The sequence below is a fragment of the Coregonus clupeaformis genome, chromosome 23 (genome assembly GCF_020615455.1).
Source record: "Coregonus clupeaformis isolate EN_2021a chromosome 23, ASM2061545v1, whole genome shotgun sequence".
Taxonomy (NCBI): domain Eukaryota; kingdom Metazoa; phylum Chordata; class Actinopteri; order Salmoniformes; family Salmonidae; genus Coregonus; species Coregonus clupeaformis.
In genome coordinates, this window is record NC_059214.1 from 9,844,090 (window position 1) to 9,861,518 (window position 17,429).

The window sequence follows — 17,429 nt, forward strand, 5'->3', positions numbered from 1 at the left end:
TAAACTTATGGAAAGGATGATAACGGAATGGCTGACTTACTTTCTGGAGAGTAAAGGACTAATGTCACCAGATCAAAGTGGGTTCAGGAAAGGCAGGGGAACGATGGATCCTGTACTGTGCCTTGAGTCAGTCATACAGAAGGCACAGGCAAATAAGGAGGTGGTGGTAGCTGTTTTCTTTGACGTAGAGAAGGCTTATGATATGATGTGGAAGGAAAGCCTACTTATCAAGCTGGATAACATGGGGTTGGAGGAAGGGTTTTTAACTGGATAAAGAATTGTCTTTTTGGGCGATCAATACAAGTGAGCTCTATGTCAGAAAGCTATGAGGTGGATAATGGTACCCCCCAGGGAAGTGTCATTAGTCCTTGGTTGTTCTCCATTATGATTGACGATGTATTCTCTCAGGTGAGACCTGATATTGGGAGGTCATTGTTTGCGGATGATGGAGCGCTGTGGAAGAGAGGGAGAAATATTACCCATACAGCCAGAAGAGTTCAAGAAGCGATTAGTGAAGTAGAGCAGTGGTCCCTCAGGTGGGGACTTCAAGTTTTCAGTTGAGAAAACACAGACTGTGTGTTTTCTAGAAGGAAGGTTGGGGAGGAAATATGCTGGAAGTTGTATGGAAGGAATCTGGAGAGGGTGGGAGGGTTTAGGTTTCTGGGGGTCTGGTTTGACACTCAAATGCCATGGGTGGAGCATATTAACAGAGTAGTTGTCAAAAGAAAGAAAATATTGAATGTGATGCGTTGCTTGTCAGGAATGGAGTGGGGGGCAGATAGAATGGCGTTGAACATGATATATATATAGCGCTGTTAAGGTCATCAATGCATTATGGAAGTATAGCATATGGATCAGCAGCTCAGACATCTTTAAAAAAGCTAGATGTTATCCAGGCCCAAGCCCTAAGAATATGTTGTGGAGCACTCAGGACCTTAAGAAGACAACAGCTAGCCATTATATTTTGGGTAAATCTACAAAGACATATGGCTACACATCCTACAAAAAAGGTGCTCCTAGAGTGCTGGGAACATGAACACAATCTGAATACAAGCTTTGGGTGGATAGGCAATTGCATGGCGAGAGAGATGGCGTTGTTTGGGAGGGACTTTAGCCCCTCTGTGGTTCTTCCTGCTATCCCACCTTGGTTTCTCCCTCAACCAGTGATAGATCTAGGGTTGCTTGAGAGGGTAAGAGATGTTGAGGAAGGAGTAGATTCAGTTGTAAGTGAACATTTAACAACACAATACTATGCTTTCTTGAATATATTCACAGATGGATCTAAGGACCCTAAAACAGGGAGGACAGGGGCAGCTTTTAGTGTTCCTGAGTTTAAGGTGGCAGTGACGAAAAGAGCATCATATAATTTATCTGTTTACACAATGGAGTTGTTGGCCATACTATTGGTTGCAGAGTGGGTGGAGGAGGTGTGGCCAGACAGGGTAGTCATCTGCTCTGACTCCTGTGCAGCACTGATGAGCTTCAATTCGTGTGTGTCTCAGAGCAGACAGGATGTATTGTATGAGGTTTTGCAGTGTTTGTATAGGGTGAAACAGATGGGGGTATTTGCGATGTTCCTCTGGGTACCAGCTCATGTGGGAGTAGAGGGGAATGAGGAAGTGGATATTATTGCCAAGCAGGCTCTTAAACATCCTAATGTTGAGATGGAATTGTCAATCAGTGAAGCAGAAGCCAAGGGATTAATAAGAACAGTGGTTAAAAATAAGTGGGAAGAGTTGTGGAACAGGGAGAGAAAGGGAAGACACCTGTATAAGATCCAGGAAAAGGTGGGGGCAGGGAGGTCCTCAGGCCGAGAGAGAAGGGAGGAAAGTGTAGTCACAAAGCTGAGACTGGGACACACAAGGCTCAATAGTACATTGAAAGTGGTGGGGAAACATCCGACTGGGAGGTGTGATCATTGTCAGGAGGAGATGGAGACAGTGGAACATGTTCTATTTCAGTGCCAGAAATATGTGAGAGAAAGGCAGCTATTGTTATTAGATTTGAGGAGTAATGGGGTTGAAGAGCCAGGATTAAGTGAACTGCTGGGGTAATCTTCAGGGGATGTAATATTTAATTATGTATTTTGTTTCCTTGGGGAGACGAGATTATTGGGTAGGATCTGGACATTAATTGTCTCTGGTCCACACTCCAGTCCAGTTGGTGGCGGTAATGCACCTTAAAGTTGGTTACCATCCGCCATATAAAATCCACGGAAGAAGAAGAAGAAGCAGAAGAAGAAGACGAAGAAGAAGGCTGATTTTCTCGATTCTTCTTCCGCTATGCTTGCGCATGCGTTGTTTCTTGTAGCGCAACAAGGAATTGATTCGTATGGAAGACCTGCAGGTAATGTTTTTTCATTTAGCTACCGTAGATTACAAAGTGTAATTTGTTGAATTACACTTAAATGCAGCTTTGCCCAAGGTTGTATGCCGCATGTTGTAAACCTTTCTTGAGGATTGAGATGTTGTAACTGAACTTGCATGATCTGCGGAAGAGTTTCTCAAGCGTATTGATCAGTGAAATGTGCAACATGGTAACGTTACTTGTTTCCATGTCAATAATAGCAATGATCAATACCAACACTAACCAGCCTGTTCCCTTTTAAGTTGTCAACTCACTTCTAAGTCAACTTTCATAATAATTCGGTCTATTCATGGCATATTCTAGGATAGCCCAATAATGGACTAAATGGAGCCTAACGTTACTCCTGGTTGTCCAATGAACTCACATGTTCTGTTTAAAGGCGAATTGGCTCTGGCAGCCAAAACACCCAAATACTCCATCTAAACTTGAATCGATTCTTAATTGCGGTATGGTTCTATAAACATAAAGCGCTCTACTTAATTTCACAAACGCAATAAAATAATATACAGTTACTGTACACTGTTTTAAAGTTGTAGCAGACAGCATTTTTCTGTGGCAACACATTTGTGGTGTATGTCTTCTGTTTACACACGTGTTCAGAGATGCAGCTAGTTAATTAGCACAGGTATGCCTCTGTCTTCCATCTGTTTTCCGTAAACAAGTACAGTAACATGGAAGAATGGTCGCGTGGGAACCCTAACCATAACCCTATAAAGGTGTGAAGTAATTTAACCATTCGTTTTTTGAAAAATATTTATAGCTGATATGAAAGTTGTGTTTCCAAAACCGTACCGCATGCGATGTTTTTTTTAACGTTCAGAACGATCGTAGGGGTTCTCAACAAAATTCCATCAGCCAGAAGATAATATTGTCAATAGGTGCTAAGGTATTTAGCGTCAATGAATAGGTTTATTCTTGGATAGCCCTTTGACCCATTGTCACAAATTCCACGTCAGTGTATTATTGATACAAGAGAACAATGTGTAGCCTACAAAAGCATATTCAGTAGATTAAATGCATGGACAGAGGCTACATGTGTGCCTTGGGGCACCAGTTACCACATGTCATTACAGTGAGTGGGCTACAGAGCCTGCCACAGTACACACTAGTTCGTTGTCTTTCTCTGCATACATTACATTAACATGGAACACATGCATTGTATGTAGGCTGTAAAGTGTGACGTCTGACCGCAAATGGTATGTAGGCTATGTCAAGGAAAAGTCACAGGCGTCTGACACCAAACAGCTGACAGAGACAAACTAGTAGCCTAATGTTTAACTTGTGTATGCGCAGTGAGGAGGTCACCATGGTGTTGATGAATCCTGTCATTTCCAAGCTGACCGGTAAACTGGTGGTCCTGGCTAGTGCGTCTCCAAGGAGGCTGGAGATACTCACCAATGTGGTAAGACCGAGGCCTCCTTCCTTACCCTCTTCCTCTTTGCTAGGATAAATAGGTGAAAGCAAGGTTTCTACAATATTGGACATTTGCAATCACCTATCCATGTCATGAAAGATCAATGATTACTTCCGTTAAGGGAGTAAGAAAGCAAACTTTTTGAAAGCCGATTCTAACTGAGCCTCAAAGTTACAGTAATGACATGTAGTATCTGATGGTGATGATGACGATGATGCCTTGTTATTCCATTTATGTCACAGGGTTTACGATTTGAGGTTGTCCCATCCTGGTTCAAGGAAACGTTAGACAAGAGTCTGTTCAAAACGCCCCATGAGTATGCTGTGGAGACTGCCAAGCAGAAAGCCCTGGAGGTGGCCAAGAGGATGCCATTTGTCAGTGAAGCCTTTGCTTACTGTTATTATTATTATTATTATTATTACGATATCATTACCATACTTGTCTGTTAATATTCTTACCTCACTGAAGAAACAAATATATACATAATTTTGCCTCTTCTATAAACCTCATATGAATGGTTGCTGTTTCTTAATTTGTTCTAGAAACACCTGAAAACTCCAGACATTGTGATCGGAGCAGACACTGTTGTGGTAAGCAAAGTCAGCTATATCAATGTCTTCTATCCTTCATATCATAGTGGTTATTATCTCCTTTACACTGTGTGGTTGTCTTCTTTCCTCAGACAGTGGATGGACTGATTCTTGAGAAGCCAGTGGACAAGCAAGATGCCTACCGAATGCTTTCTAGGTTTTGAGATACTTTTGCCTCTGGCTAATTCTGTGTACATTTAAAAAATAATAATAATCATCATAATAGGAAAACGTGGTTAACCCTTTTTTTTCTTTGTTTTTGTGTTTCTGAACAGGTTGAGTGGTAAAGAACACAGTGTTTTTACCGGAGTGGCGATCATTCTCTGCCATGAGAAAGAAGGTAAGCCTTAAAAAAGAAATAGATAAAGGGTAGGTTGGGAAGTTGTCTGCTTTAAAGTTGTACACGTTTATTTATGTCATGGAATATTCAAGTGTTCCCCCTCTGATTCAGAGGGGTTGGGTTAAATGCGGAAGACACATTTCAGTTGAATGCATTCAGTTGTTCAACTGACTAGGTATCCCCCTTTCCCTTTATTCCAGATGAAGAGATTGATTACCAAGTAATTGACTTCTATGAGGAGACCAAGGTGAAGTTTGCAGATCTGTCTGATGATTTGCTCTGGGAGTACATCAATAGCGGAGAACCCATGTGAGTTTCACCTCTCCTTCTGTTTGCATTACTGGCTATGGTGTAATGCCAATAGATTTTTCTTTGTTTAGAACCCAACCTCACCTCTCGCAGAGGCAATTGGGGTCACTTCACTGAATTCAAACCTTGTGAACCCATGGTTTTGTGGACTTTCATACAGCCAACAAGTCCATGTTTGCATAGCTTTATTGAGATAAGGTATGGATTTTTCATATAATTTCAGCCTGAAACAAATGAGTGAGGGTCAATGAGCCTTAGTTCAATCATAGAAGCATGTTCTGCTGTGTGGTCTCGTATACCGTGGACAGTTCTGACACCATATGGCCTGACACATGATTTCCCCCCTCTGTGTGTGTGTGTGTGTGTGTTTGTGTGTGTGTTCCCTGTGTCTTTGTGTCCTGTGTCTTTCTATGTGGCCTCTCTGTCTCTCACTTTGTGTGAGACCTGTGTGTGTGTGTGTGTGTGTGTGTGTTGTGTCTCTGTCTGTGTGTCTTCCTGTATGTTTCTCTGTGCGTGCGTGTGTGTGTGTGCATGCGTCTGTGTCTCTCTGTATGTCTATGTGTGTGACAGGGACAAGGCTGGTGGCTATGGTATCCAGGCTCTGGGTGGTATGCTGGTGGAGTACGTACACGGAGACTTCCTGAATGTGGTGGGCTTCCCGCTCAACCATTTCTGCAAGAAGCTGGGTCTCATCTTCAGCCCCCCAAACAGCCTGGGTCTAAGCCCCCCAGGCAGCCTGACACACAACAGCACCCAGACCAGCCCCCAAGGCAGCCCTGTCGACACGGACCCTCCAGCCGAGCCAGCCTCCAGCAGCCCAACCCATAACGGCCCCCCGGACAGCCAAGGACAAAACATCCCTTCAGCCAGCCCAGCCCACAATGTCAGTACACATGTCAATGCATTGAAATACGTCTCTTGCCCTTAGCAATTATTGCACAACACTTAACTTTTCACTTTTTGTTGTATGTCAGTGTTGGTGTTTTCAATGAATTTTTAATGTGTTGCATGTGACCCTGCGTCTTTGATGGACAATAAAGTTTATTGAATTGAATCAATAATAATAATAATAATATGCCATTTAGCAGACGCTTTTATCCAAAGCGACTTACAGTCATGCGTGCATACATTTTTGTGTATGGGTGGTCCCGGGGATCGAACCCACTACCTTGGCGTTACAAGCGCCGTGCTCTACCAGCTGAGCTACAGAGGACCATTTATAATGTATCCATCCATCCATCAAGGTAAAGCAGGAGGAGAGTGGGTGTGGAGAGGGCGAGATGCCATGGACGTTGGTCAACAGCCTGTCTAAGTGTTCTGAGAACAGGGAGGCTGAGCCCCAGGACATCAGCGACCCTGCAGCACCAGACTTGACCAGCAGGGGTACCATGCAGAATGTGAGGGAGCACGAGACGAAAGAAAAGTTGAGCAAGATGATCGAGCTCATGGATGGATTCAAAGCCTCAAAGGTATCCTGTGGATGGATATGTATTTATATGCTATAATAAAACATTGGGTTCCACTTTCTATTGTGTTTTGGTTCCCCATACTGCTAGGTGTTATGTTGTTCATGTATTCATGCTCAGGTTGCATGAAGTTTTTTAATTTTAGGCTTATTAATCAAACTACTTGTACTTGAGGTAGGTTAAAACATTGTAATTCCGTTAATACCCACTTTTAAACATTTTGAATTGTTCTATTACCCCTCTTCCTTCTCTAATCTCTCAATGAGCGTTTGCCCTCTTTTGTCTCCTAGGTGTTGTTCACAGCATCCAAGCTACGTGTGTTTGACGTGTTAAGGAGCAGTAAGACAGGGGAGCTGCGGGCTGAGGATGTGGCCCAGGAGATCAAAGCCTCTGTGAAGGGGACTGAACGCCTGCTGGAGGCCTGCGTCTCTCTGGGACTCCTGCAAAGAACGGGAAAAGGTATACTGTTTCAATTTCTCACATTGTCTCCCTCTATAATTAGACATATTCTTTCCTAGAAATGTACCCAAGAAAGTAAAGGTAACTGAACTAAATGACTATCGCCCAGTAGCACTCACCTCTGTCATCATGAAGTGCTTTGAGAGACTAGTCAAGGATCATATCACCTCTACGTTACCTGTCACCCTAGACCCACTTCAATTTGCTTACCGCCCCAATAGATTCACAGACGATGCAATCGCCATCACACTGCACACTGCCCTATCCCATCTGGACAAGAGGAATACCTACAGTGGGGAAAAAAGTATTTAGCCAGCCACCAATTGTGCAAGTTCTCCCACTTAAAAAGATGAGAGAGGCCTGTAATTTTCATCATAGGTACACGTCAACTATGACAGACAAAATGAGGAAAAACAATCCAGAAAATCACATTGTAGGATTTTTAATGAATTTATTTGCAAATTATGGTGGAAAATAAGTATTTGGTCAATAACAAAAGTTTCTCAATACTTTGTTATATACCCTTTGTTGGCAATGACACAGGTCAAACGTTTTCTGTAAGTCTTCACAAGGTTTTCACACACTGTTGCTGGTATTTTGGCCCATTCCTCCATGCAGATCTCCTCTAGAGTAGTGACGTTTTGGGGCTGTCGCTGGGAAACACAGACTTTCAACTCCCTCCAAATATTTTCTATGGGGTTGAGATTTGGAGACTGGCTAGGCCACTCCAGGAGGAAAAACAGCCCCAAAGCATGATGTTTCCACCCCCATGCTTCACAGTAGGTATGGTGTTCTTTGGATGCAACTCAGCATTCTTTGTCCTCCAAACACGACGAGTTGAGTTTTTACCAAAAAGTTCTATTTTGGTTTCATCTGACCATATGACATTCTCCCAATCCTCTTCTGGATCATCCAAATGCACTCTAGCAAACTTCAGACGGGCCTGGACATGTACTGGCTTAAGCAGGGGGACACGTCTGGCACTGCAGGATTTGAGTCCCTGGCGGCGTAGTGTATTACTGATGGTAGGCTTTGTTACTTTGGTCCCAGCTCTCTGCAGGTCATTCACTAGGTCCCCCCGTGTGGTTCTGGGATTTTTGCTCACCGTTCTTGTGATCATTTTGACCCCACGGGGTGAGATCTTGCGTGCAGCCCCAGATCGAGGGAGATTATCAGTGGTCTTGTATGTCTTCCATTTCCTAATAATTGCTCCCACAGTTGCTTTCTTCAAACCAAGCTTCTTACCTATTGCAGATTCAGTCTTCCCAGCCTGGTGCAGGTCTACAATTTTGTTTCTGGTGTCCTTTGACAGCTCTTTGGTCTTGGCCATAGTGGAGTTTGGAGTGTGACTGTTTGAGGTTGTGGACAGGTGTCTTTTATACTGATAACAAGTTCAAACAGGTGCCATTAATACAGGTAACGAGTGGAGGACAGAGGAGCCTCTTAAAGAAGAAGTTACAGGTCTGTGAGAGACAGAAATCTTGCTTGTTTGTAGGTGACCAAATACTTATTTGCCACCATAATTTGCAAATAAAAAATTCATAAAAAATCCTACAATGTGATTTTCAGAATTTTTTTTCTTCTCAATTTGTCTGTCATAGTTGACGTGTACCTATGATGAAAATTACAGGCCTCTCTCATCTTTTTAAGTGGGAGAACTTGCACAATTGGTGGCTGACTAAATACTTTTTTTCCCCACTGTATATACTGTATTATATTCTATAATATTCTACTGTATCTTAGTCCATGCCGCTCTGTCATTGCTTGTCCATATATGTATATATTCTTAAATCCCATTCCTTACTAGTTTTGTGTGTATTGGGTATACGTTGTGAAACTGTTAGTTATTACTGCACTGTCGGAGCTAGAAGCACAAGCATTTCGCTACACCCGAAATAACATCTGCTAAACACGTGTATGTGACAAATACAATTTCATTTGATTTTGACATTGTCCATGGCGTCTAAGCTGCGTGTGTCAAGGAGCGATTTATGACATGCATTCTGACATGCCAATTTCTCCCTAGAGTACGCAAACACAGCGATGTCCAGGCATTTCCTGCTGTCGGATGCCCCCCTCTCTCTGCAGGGGTACATCCAGCACTGTAACGAACTGGTGTGGCCTCTCTTCACCCATCTGGAGAGCGCCGTGAGGGAGGGGACCAATCAGCACGAGAAGGCCTTTGGAAAGTCCTCCGATAACATTTTCCAGGTAATAACAATCTCAAGTTTCATGTCACATTCCAGTTACCTTGGTAGTTATTCAACAGATCAATCTTGTTCCTGGAGAGCCACAGTAGGGCTTTTTGTCCAAGCTTAACAGAATCAGCTAGTCAAGGTGTGGGAGACGCGTTGATTAGTTGTATCAGGTGTGAAAGCACTAAAATGGGATTAAAACGTACAGCCCATGCAGCTCTCCAGTTAACGCCAGCTAGAATGGTTTTGTATTATTGTTTATAAGTAAACAATTGAATATACACTGAGTGTACAAAACATTAAAGAACACTCTTTCTATGACATAGACTGACCAGTGAATCCAGGTGAAAGCTATGACCCCTTATTGATGTCACTTGTTGTCACTAGTCCCCTGTAGCTCAGTTGGTAGAGCATGGCGCTTGCAACGCCAGGGTTGTGGGTTCGTTTCCCACGGGGGAGCAGTGTGAAAAATGTATGCACTCACTAACTGTAAGTCTCTCTGGATAAGAGCGTCTGCTAAATGACAAAAAAACACTTCAATCAGTGTAGATGAAGGGGAGGAGAAAGGTTAAAGAAGGATTTTTAAGCCTTGAGAGAATTGAGACATGGATTGTGTATGTGTGCCAACAGGGGGTGAATGGGCAAGACAAAATATGTAAGTGCCTTTGAATTGGGTATGTTAGTAGGTGCCAGGTGCACCGTTTGTGTCAAGAACTGCAATATTTCACGCTCAACAGTTTCCTGTTTGTATCAAGAAAGGTCCACCAGCCAACTTGACACAACTGTGGGAAGCATTGGAGTCAACATGGGCCAGCATCCCTGTGGAACGCTTTCAACACCTTGTAGAGTCCATGCCCTGACGAATTGTGGCTGTTCTGAGGGCAAAAGGGGGTGCAACTCAATATTAGGAAGGTGTTCCTAATGTTTTGTTTTCTCACTGTAGAATAGAGTATTGGAGTGGTAACTCTGTTTTTGTTTCGTCCATGTTGTTCATTGTTATAGGACGCCTACTACAGCAGACATGAAGTGAAGCTACGATTCATGAGGGCCATGCACAGCATCGCAAAGGTTTCTGGTAGAGACGTGGCGACGGCCTTTGACCTCTCCAAATATAAGACGGCCTGCGACCTGGGAGGTGAGGTCATAGTAACCTAAACCTCAACTCAACATTTAAAATGGCCATCGCATTATAATGCTACAATACTGTAGTAAAATCTCAAATGGCTCTTCCGTTATTCTCTTTGTGCTTTACATTAGAAAGCCTCTGGCCAGAAGTATGCCCTTAATAGGGAATCGGGTGTAGCCGTTCAGAATCGATCAATTCCAACCATCTACCAATCAGTGTTTTTTCCTTCACCCAGGATGCACTGGGGCCATGGCATATGAGTTTGCCAAAGCACACCCGGGGTTGTCTGTGACCATGTTCGACTTACCCGAAGTCATCGAGATGAGCGGTCACTTCCGGCCACATGACGCAGACGACAGAGTATCTTTTGTAGCAGGTTTGTTTAATGACTTCCAGAGGGTGGAATGGATTTTACAATGCTGTTCTCGTCATGGGTAATGTGTTCTGTAGATGCACAAAAACATTTACATTTAGCAATAAGTATCATTTTGATCATGAATATGTTTTCTGGCAGGGTACATGTAAAATGTAATGAATGCTTTGGTAATGAATGTTTTTTATTTTTAATGTCTGAACAGGAGATTTCTTTAAAGATGAGCTTCCCAAGGCAGACGTATACATCTTGGCAAGAATTCTCCACGACTGGTCTGATGAGAAAGTGCACTTTTTGCTGAGTAAAATTGCGAAAGCATGCAATCCTGGTAAGAGTGAAAAACAATACTATTTTTGGATTCTGATAAGGATAATGATTCACACATTGGCTAGAGTTTTTTTGGTTTATCACTTGTGCTTGTGTATAACGGAGTTAGCCTGGTCCCATGCTTCATGTGCCAAAGACAACTCGTCTGTTGTTGTCATGCCATACATTTAGCAACAGAATAACATTTCCATCCAACAATTTTATGTGGATGAATTACCTGACTCCTAAAAATACTCACAACAGGCCTGATAAAAACAGCAAATCTTTCGGTAAAAAAAAAAAAATGTCAGAAAGTGACGGTGAAATGGATAGTGACAATTGCGATGGAAACGCTTTAATATGCAAATATTGATAATAACAACCATCATGTCGAAGTAAACTTTGAGTCACGCGATGTTCTGTTCTGTTGCCCACCCATCACAGTGTGGAAAAAGCATAAGTTTATTAGGCAGATGAAATAAGTTCTTATGAACTTGAATGAACACAGGAGTTGGCTCAAGCCTAAACGGAATGAGCCACAAGACTATAACAGCGTAGTGTTTTAACAGTGCAAGTTAAACTCTGCAAATCAAAAGTGAAAAGTAGAGGGCACACCTCATTGACTAGCCTAGGTACCTGACTGTTTTTGCTTTTAACAATACTACATTATTGCCTTATTAAAAAAAACGACAAATTAACTATACAAACTGACTGACGGCCGGTCCAATTTGTGTATCAGAGTTCAAAATGCCTTTATTGCATATTATGAATGTGACTTTCACATGCTAATGTAAATACTGATTGTATGCACAACGTTAAATATGTATGCATACATCCTGTGTACGCCACACCTGTCCCAGGCTGCTGCGTGCTGGTGAGTGAGATCTTTTTGGATGAAGACAGGAAGGGGCCGAGCAGGGGCCTACTTCAGGCCCTCAGTATGACCGAGGGGAGACAAAGGAGCGCCTCCGAATACAGCCTCCTACTGAGGAGCCACGGCTTCACCGCAGCGCACGTCAAGCACACACACAACCTCCTGGATGCCATCCTGTGTGTCAATGAGTGACTTGGAGTCAAACAACCTTGAAACCAATAAAGAAAATAAATCAATGAAATACATCCCCAGTCCAAAATCAAACTCTTGCCCCAACCACTAGACACTGAGGCCCTGTTTAAATACTAAAGGTTCACTGATCTGACGTGACGCGGGGATGGGTGATTGCAAACTGTGCTAACATCCATCCTGTCATGTCAGATCAACGATTACTTCAAGAAAGGGAGGAAGGAAGGACGCTTTTTAGAAGTATTCAAACGGCCTCACTCCATTGGGCTAGGTGGTGTGTCCACCATATTACTTTTACCCATCAATTTCTCATTGATCTTCAAATGGGTCAGGAAGTGTTGGGGAAATTGGGCTAGGGGTTTATTTCGGATGATAGATTCTGTGACTACGAAGCCGCCACCTCCCTTGGCTGTGAGACATGTTACCGTTCCCCACAATGACCACGCCAGTTTAATTCGACTTTTAATTTATGATAAAAATGTACCACAATGTTGTGAATTTCAATGGACCACAGTGAAGGCATTTCTTTCAAACACTGCAATATAGACACTATCAGAGGTATGTCTATGCAGCTGACTTTCATCTCACAGTAATCCTTGCAATCTCTGTCATAAAGCCAGCCAGATCACCCGTGATATAAGTCAGTATTCGACATCTATCCATGTCTGAGGACGTCGGGAGATGCCGTGGAAACCGGCCACAATAGTGAGCGCTGTTACCTTCAAGTAGGTTTTGGTTTTGCTAGAGCAGGGTTTCCCCAAACTCAGTCCTCTCAACCCCAAGGGGTGCACATTTTGTTGTTTTCCCTAGCACTACACAGCTGATTTAAATAATAAACTAACATCAAGCTTTGATAATTTTAATCTGCTGTGCAGTGTTACGCCAAAAACCAAAACGTGCACCCCTTTGGGTCCCGAGGACCAAGTTTGGGAAACGCTGGGCTAGGGGTGTTGTGGAGGGGGATGATGGATGGGCGTAATCCTTAACCCTAACCATAAAAATGTGGCGTTAATGCCTAAACTTAACCTTAAACATTTTGAAATTTGATGTTTGGAACAACGTCGAAATTTGACGTTTTGAGGAACATGGATGAACTTCTAATTCTGACATGAGACTGTGAGAACTGGTAGCATAAAACGGTCTTAAACTGTCATGACAGCACAGACAACCAACATTGTTTAACTGACCACTTTCTCAACATTGTGAGACTTTTGAGACCACAACAACCCTACGTTGTTTTCCTATCTGAATTGTTGTTTCAATAATGAAATAAATGATTGTCTAAAATAATTCAGCTGTTGTGTTTTTTTTCTCCCTGTGTACACTATTTTTAACCATGTGTTTGCAGTATTTCTGCCTTGGCTTGTCTTGAAAATCTGATTTGTCCCTGTGTTTTGAATAACAATGTTATAATGTGAACATTTCATTAAATGTTAATGCAACTGTGTAGAGCAGTGGTCACCAATCATGGTCTCAGAAAGCTTACTCCAGCCCGGCACTGTCCCACCTGATTTAAACTAAGATCGGTCTTGATGATAGGTTTATTGGATGAAACATGTATTTCAGTGTCGAGTTGGAAAGCCTGCAGGAGGAATGGGTTTGGTTCCTGGATAAAGTGATGTACCCAGTCAAACTCTAAAAGACAGCCTTGTGTTTTGGACCAGGAGGTGCTGTGATCATAGCGGAGAGAGACCATGATGGGTGGAACCTAAACGGATCTTCAGTCTCTCAACATGCTGGTCCAGACTGAAGGGGAGGAGCGGGATAGGACCCAATACTTACGCCTTCTATATAGACATGGGTTTAGGGGCGCGTGCAGAGCAGCAGAAACCAACCTCTTCATGGATGCCATGATACTGCGTAAATTGGGAAATCAACGTTTAATATCAAAGGACTCGGTGTTATTGGATATTTTTTTTGTTTTGTTTCATCATACCAGATATGATTTGAATACATGTACAATGAACAAAAATAGACGCAACATGGAACAATTTTTTCGATTTCAGTCAATTTAAATATATTCATTAGGCCCTAATCTATGGATTTCACATGACTGGGAATACAGATATGCATCTGTTGATCACAGATGGTTAAAAAAATAATTGGGCTGTGGATCAGTATCTGGTGTGACCACCATTTGCCTCATGCAGCGCGACACATCTCCTTCGCATAGAGTTAATCAGCCTGTTGATTTTGGCCTGTGGAATGTCGACCCACTCCTCTTCAATGGCTGTGCGAAGTTGCTGGATATTGGCGGGAACTGGAACACGCAGTCATACACGTCGATCCAGAGCATCCCAAACATGCTCAATGGGTGACATGTCTGGCGAGTATGCAAGCCATGGAAGAACTGACTATTTCAGCTTCCAGGAATTGTGTACAGATGGGGCCGTGCATTATCATGCTAAAACATGAGCTGATGGCTGTGGATAAATGGCACGATAATGGCCCACAGGATCTCGTCACGGTATCTCTGTGCATTTAAATTGCCATCGATAAAATGCAATTGTGCTCGTTGTCTGTAGTTTATGCCTGCCCATACCATAATCCTACCGCCACCATGGGGCACTCTGTTCACAACGTTGACATCAGCAAAATTCTCTAAAAACGCAGAGGCGGCTTATGGTAGAGAAATTAACATTAAATTATCTGGCAACAGCTCTGATGGACATTATTGCAGTCAGCATGGCAATTGCACACTCCCTCAACTTGAGACATCTGTGGCATTGAGTTGTGTGATAATTTATTGTCCCTAGCACAAGGTGCACCTGTGTAATGAGCGGGCTGTTTAATTAACTTCTTGATATGCCAAACCTGTCAGGTGGATGGATTATCTTGGCAAAGGATAAATGCTCAATAACAGATATGTAAACACATTTGTGCACAACATTTGAGAGAAATCAGCTTTTTGTGTGTATGGAACATTTATGGGATATTTTATTTCAGCTCATGAAACATGGGACCTACACTTTACATGTTGCGTTTTATATTTTTGTTCAGTATATACAGTTGAAGTCGGAAGTTTAAATACCTTAGCCAAATACATTTAAACTCAGTTTCACAATTCCTGACATTTAATCCTTGTAGAAATTCCCTGTCGTAGGTCAGTTAGCATCACCACTTTATTTTAACAATGTGAAATGTCAGAATAATAGTAGAGAGAGATTATTCAGCTTTTATTTCTGTCATCACATTCCCAGTGGGTCAGAAGTTTACATACACTCAATTAGTATTTGGTAGCATTGCCTTTACATTTTTAAACTTGGGTCAAACGTTTTGGGTAGCCTTCCACAAGCTTCCCACAATAAGTTGGGTGAATTTTGGCCCATTCCTCCTGACAGAGCTAGTGTAACTGAGTCAGGTTTGTAGGCCTCCTTGCTCGCACACGCTTTTTCAGTTCTGCCCACAAATGTTCTATAGGATTGAGGTCAGGGCTTTGTGATGACCACTCCAATACTTTGACTTTGTTGTCCTTAAGCCATTTTGCCACAACTTTGGAAGTATGCTTGGGGTCATTGTCCATTTGGAAGACCCATTTGCGACCAAGCTTTAACTTCCTGACTGATGTCTTGAGATGTTGCTTCAATTTATCCACATAATCTTCCTTCCTCATGATGCCATCTATTTTGTGAAGTGCACCAGACCCTACTGCAGCAAAGCACCCCCACTGCATGATGCTGCCACCCTCGTGCTTCACGGTTGGGATGGTGTTCTTCGGCTTGCAAGCAACCCCCTTTTTCCTCCAAACATAACGATGGTCATTATGGCCAAACAGTTCTATTTTTGTTTCATCAGACCAGAGGGAACTTCTCCAAACAGTACGATCTTTGTCCCCATGTGCAGTTGCAAACCGTAGTCTGGCTTTTTTATGGTGGTTTTGGAGCAGTGGCTTCTTTTTTGCTGAGCGGCCATTCAGGTTATGTCGATATAGGACTTGTTTTACTGTGGATATAGATAATTTTGTACCTGTTTCCTCCAGCATCTTCACAAGGTCCTTTGCTGTTGTTCTGGGATTGATTTGCACTTTTCGCACCAAAGTACACACTCTTCCAAGAGGGAGTAGCAGTGCGGTCGTGTATTCTGTTGTGTCCTCGTGTAAATAGCCTGTTTTTTTGTCTTTTTTCGTATATATTTCTCTCTCACTTTTCCATCCTTTAACTAAATATACTTTCCTGCAACCCACCTCACCCAATGTGGAAAGGATTCTATTATTTCTTTATACCTTTTATCAAGAACCTCTGGCTGAAACTAGTCAGCTAGCCAGCTAACTAGCTACTTGCTATTAGCCACCATTAGCGGTCTTCACCACTGTCCGTGGCCTGCACTACCTACCAGCCAGCTCTAGCCTGGACAATTATCGGCCAGTCTGCACAGCGTGCTATCGACCCAGAGCATATCGGATTTTCTGCCTGAATCACTGGACCTTAACACCGGATCATCGCAACTAGCTAGCTGCAACAGAATGGCTGTTGTTGTTGTTGGCTAATCACCACTGTCTGAAACACGCACCAGTTAGCCTTGAGCTAGCCTCGAGCCAGGCCCATCTCCCGGCTATCTACCTCTGTCAACTGGACGGGAACTCCTAGTGTTGACACGGAGCCCCGCCGATCACGACTGGTCTGCCGACGTAATCGTCTGATGTGGTTTCAACAGGCTTCCCATTGCGACGACCATTAAGATCCATCTGCTAGCCCCGGCCCGCTAGCACATGCAATCAACAGCCGTGCCTCCTGCTCGCCTGTGGTGTAGCAGCCTACGAACTGCTCCTGGAATCACCTATTGCTGTTCACTGGACCTTATGATCACTCAGCCACACAGCTGATGCCTGCTGGACTGTTCCTTTACACGGTACCCCATCCTGTTTATCTGTTTAGCCTCAGCCCAAACTTTCATCGCCATTACCAGTTGTTGTCTTAGCTCTCTCAAATAACACCTGTGATTGCGTTATGCCTCTCTCCCATGTCAATATGCCTTGCCTATTGCTGTTTGGGTTAGTTCTTATTGTACTATTTCACTGTAGAGCCCCCAGTCCCGCTCAACCTGCCTCAGATAGCTCCTTTGTCCCACCCCCCATACACACGGAGACCGGCTCAATCGGTACCTCCAGAGATGCTATCTCTTTCATCTTTACCCAATGTTTAGGTTTACCTCCACTGTACTCATATCCTTCCATATCCTTGTCTGCACATAATGCCTTGAATCTATTCTACAACGCCCGGAAATCTGCCCCTTTTATTCTCTGTACACAATGCACTAGAAGACCAGTTCTTAAAGCCTTTTAGCCGTATCCTTATTATATTCCTCCTCTGTTCCTCAGGTGATGTAAGGTTAACCCAGGCCCTGTAGCCCCCATTATCACTCCTACTCCCCAGGCGCTATCATTTGTTGACATCTGTAACCATAAAAGCCTTGGTTTCTTGC

General features: G+C 43.1%; 1 protein-coding gene across 1 annotated transcript; it reads left to right on the forward strand.

Moving 5' to 3' along the window:
- Nucleotides 1–2,250: 2,250 nt before the first annotated feature.
- On the forward strand, nucleotides 2,251–12,723 carry asmtl (acetylserotonin O-methyltransferase-like). Its single transcript, XM_041844028.2, has 15 exons — nucleotides 2,251–2,346; nucleotides 3,661–3,769; nucleotides 4,024–4,155; nucleotides 4,324–4,371; nucleotides 4,464–4,528; nucleotides 4,647–4,711; nucleotides 4,912–5,020; nucleotides 5,591–5,903; nucleotides 6,265–6,489; nucleotides 6,777–6,945; nucleotides 8,972–9,156; nucleotides 10,143–10,275; nucleotides 10,502–10,642; nucleotides 10,845–10,967; nucleotides 11,806–12,723. The coding sequence occupies exons 2-15, from the start codon at nucleotides 3,674–3,676 to the stop codon at nucleotides 12,009–12,011; spliced, it is 2,010 nt and encodes a 669-aa protein (XP_041699962.2). The 5' UTR covers nucleotides 2,251–2,346; nucleotides 3,661–3,673; the 3' UTR covers nucleotides 12,012–12,723.
- The last annotated feature ends 4,706 nt before the right edge of the window (nucleotides 12,724–17,429 follow it).

Excerpts from the sequence above, each read along its gene's own strand:
- asmtl (XM_041844028.2), top strand. The coding sequence starts at position 3,674 with ATGGTGTTGATGAATCCTGTCATTTCCAAGCTGACCGGTAAACTGGTG. Across the intron at positions 6,946-8,971 it reads CCTGCAAAGAACGGGAAAAG|AGTACGCAAACACAGCGATG; the intron begins GTATACTGTTTC and ends ATTTCTCCCTAG. Across the intron at positions 10,276-10,501 it reads GACGGCCTGCGACCTGGGAG|GATGCACTGGGGCCATGGCA; the intron begins GTGAGGTCATAG and ends TCCTTCACCCAG.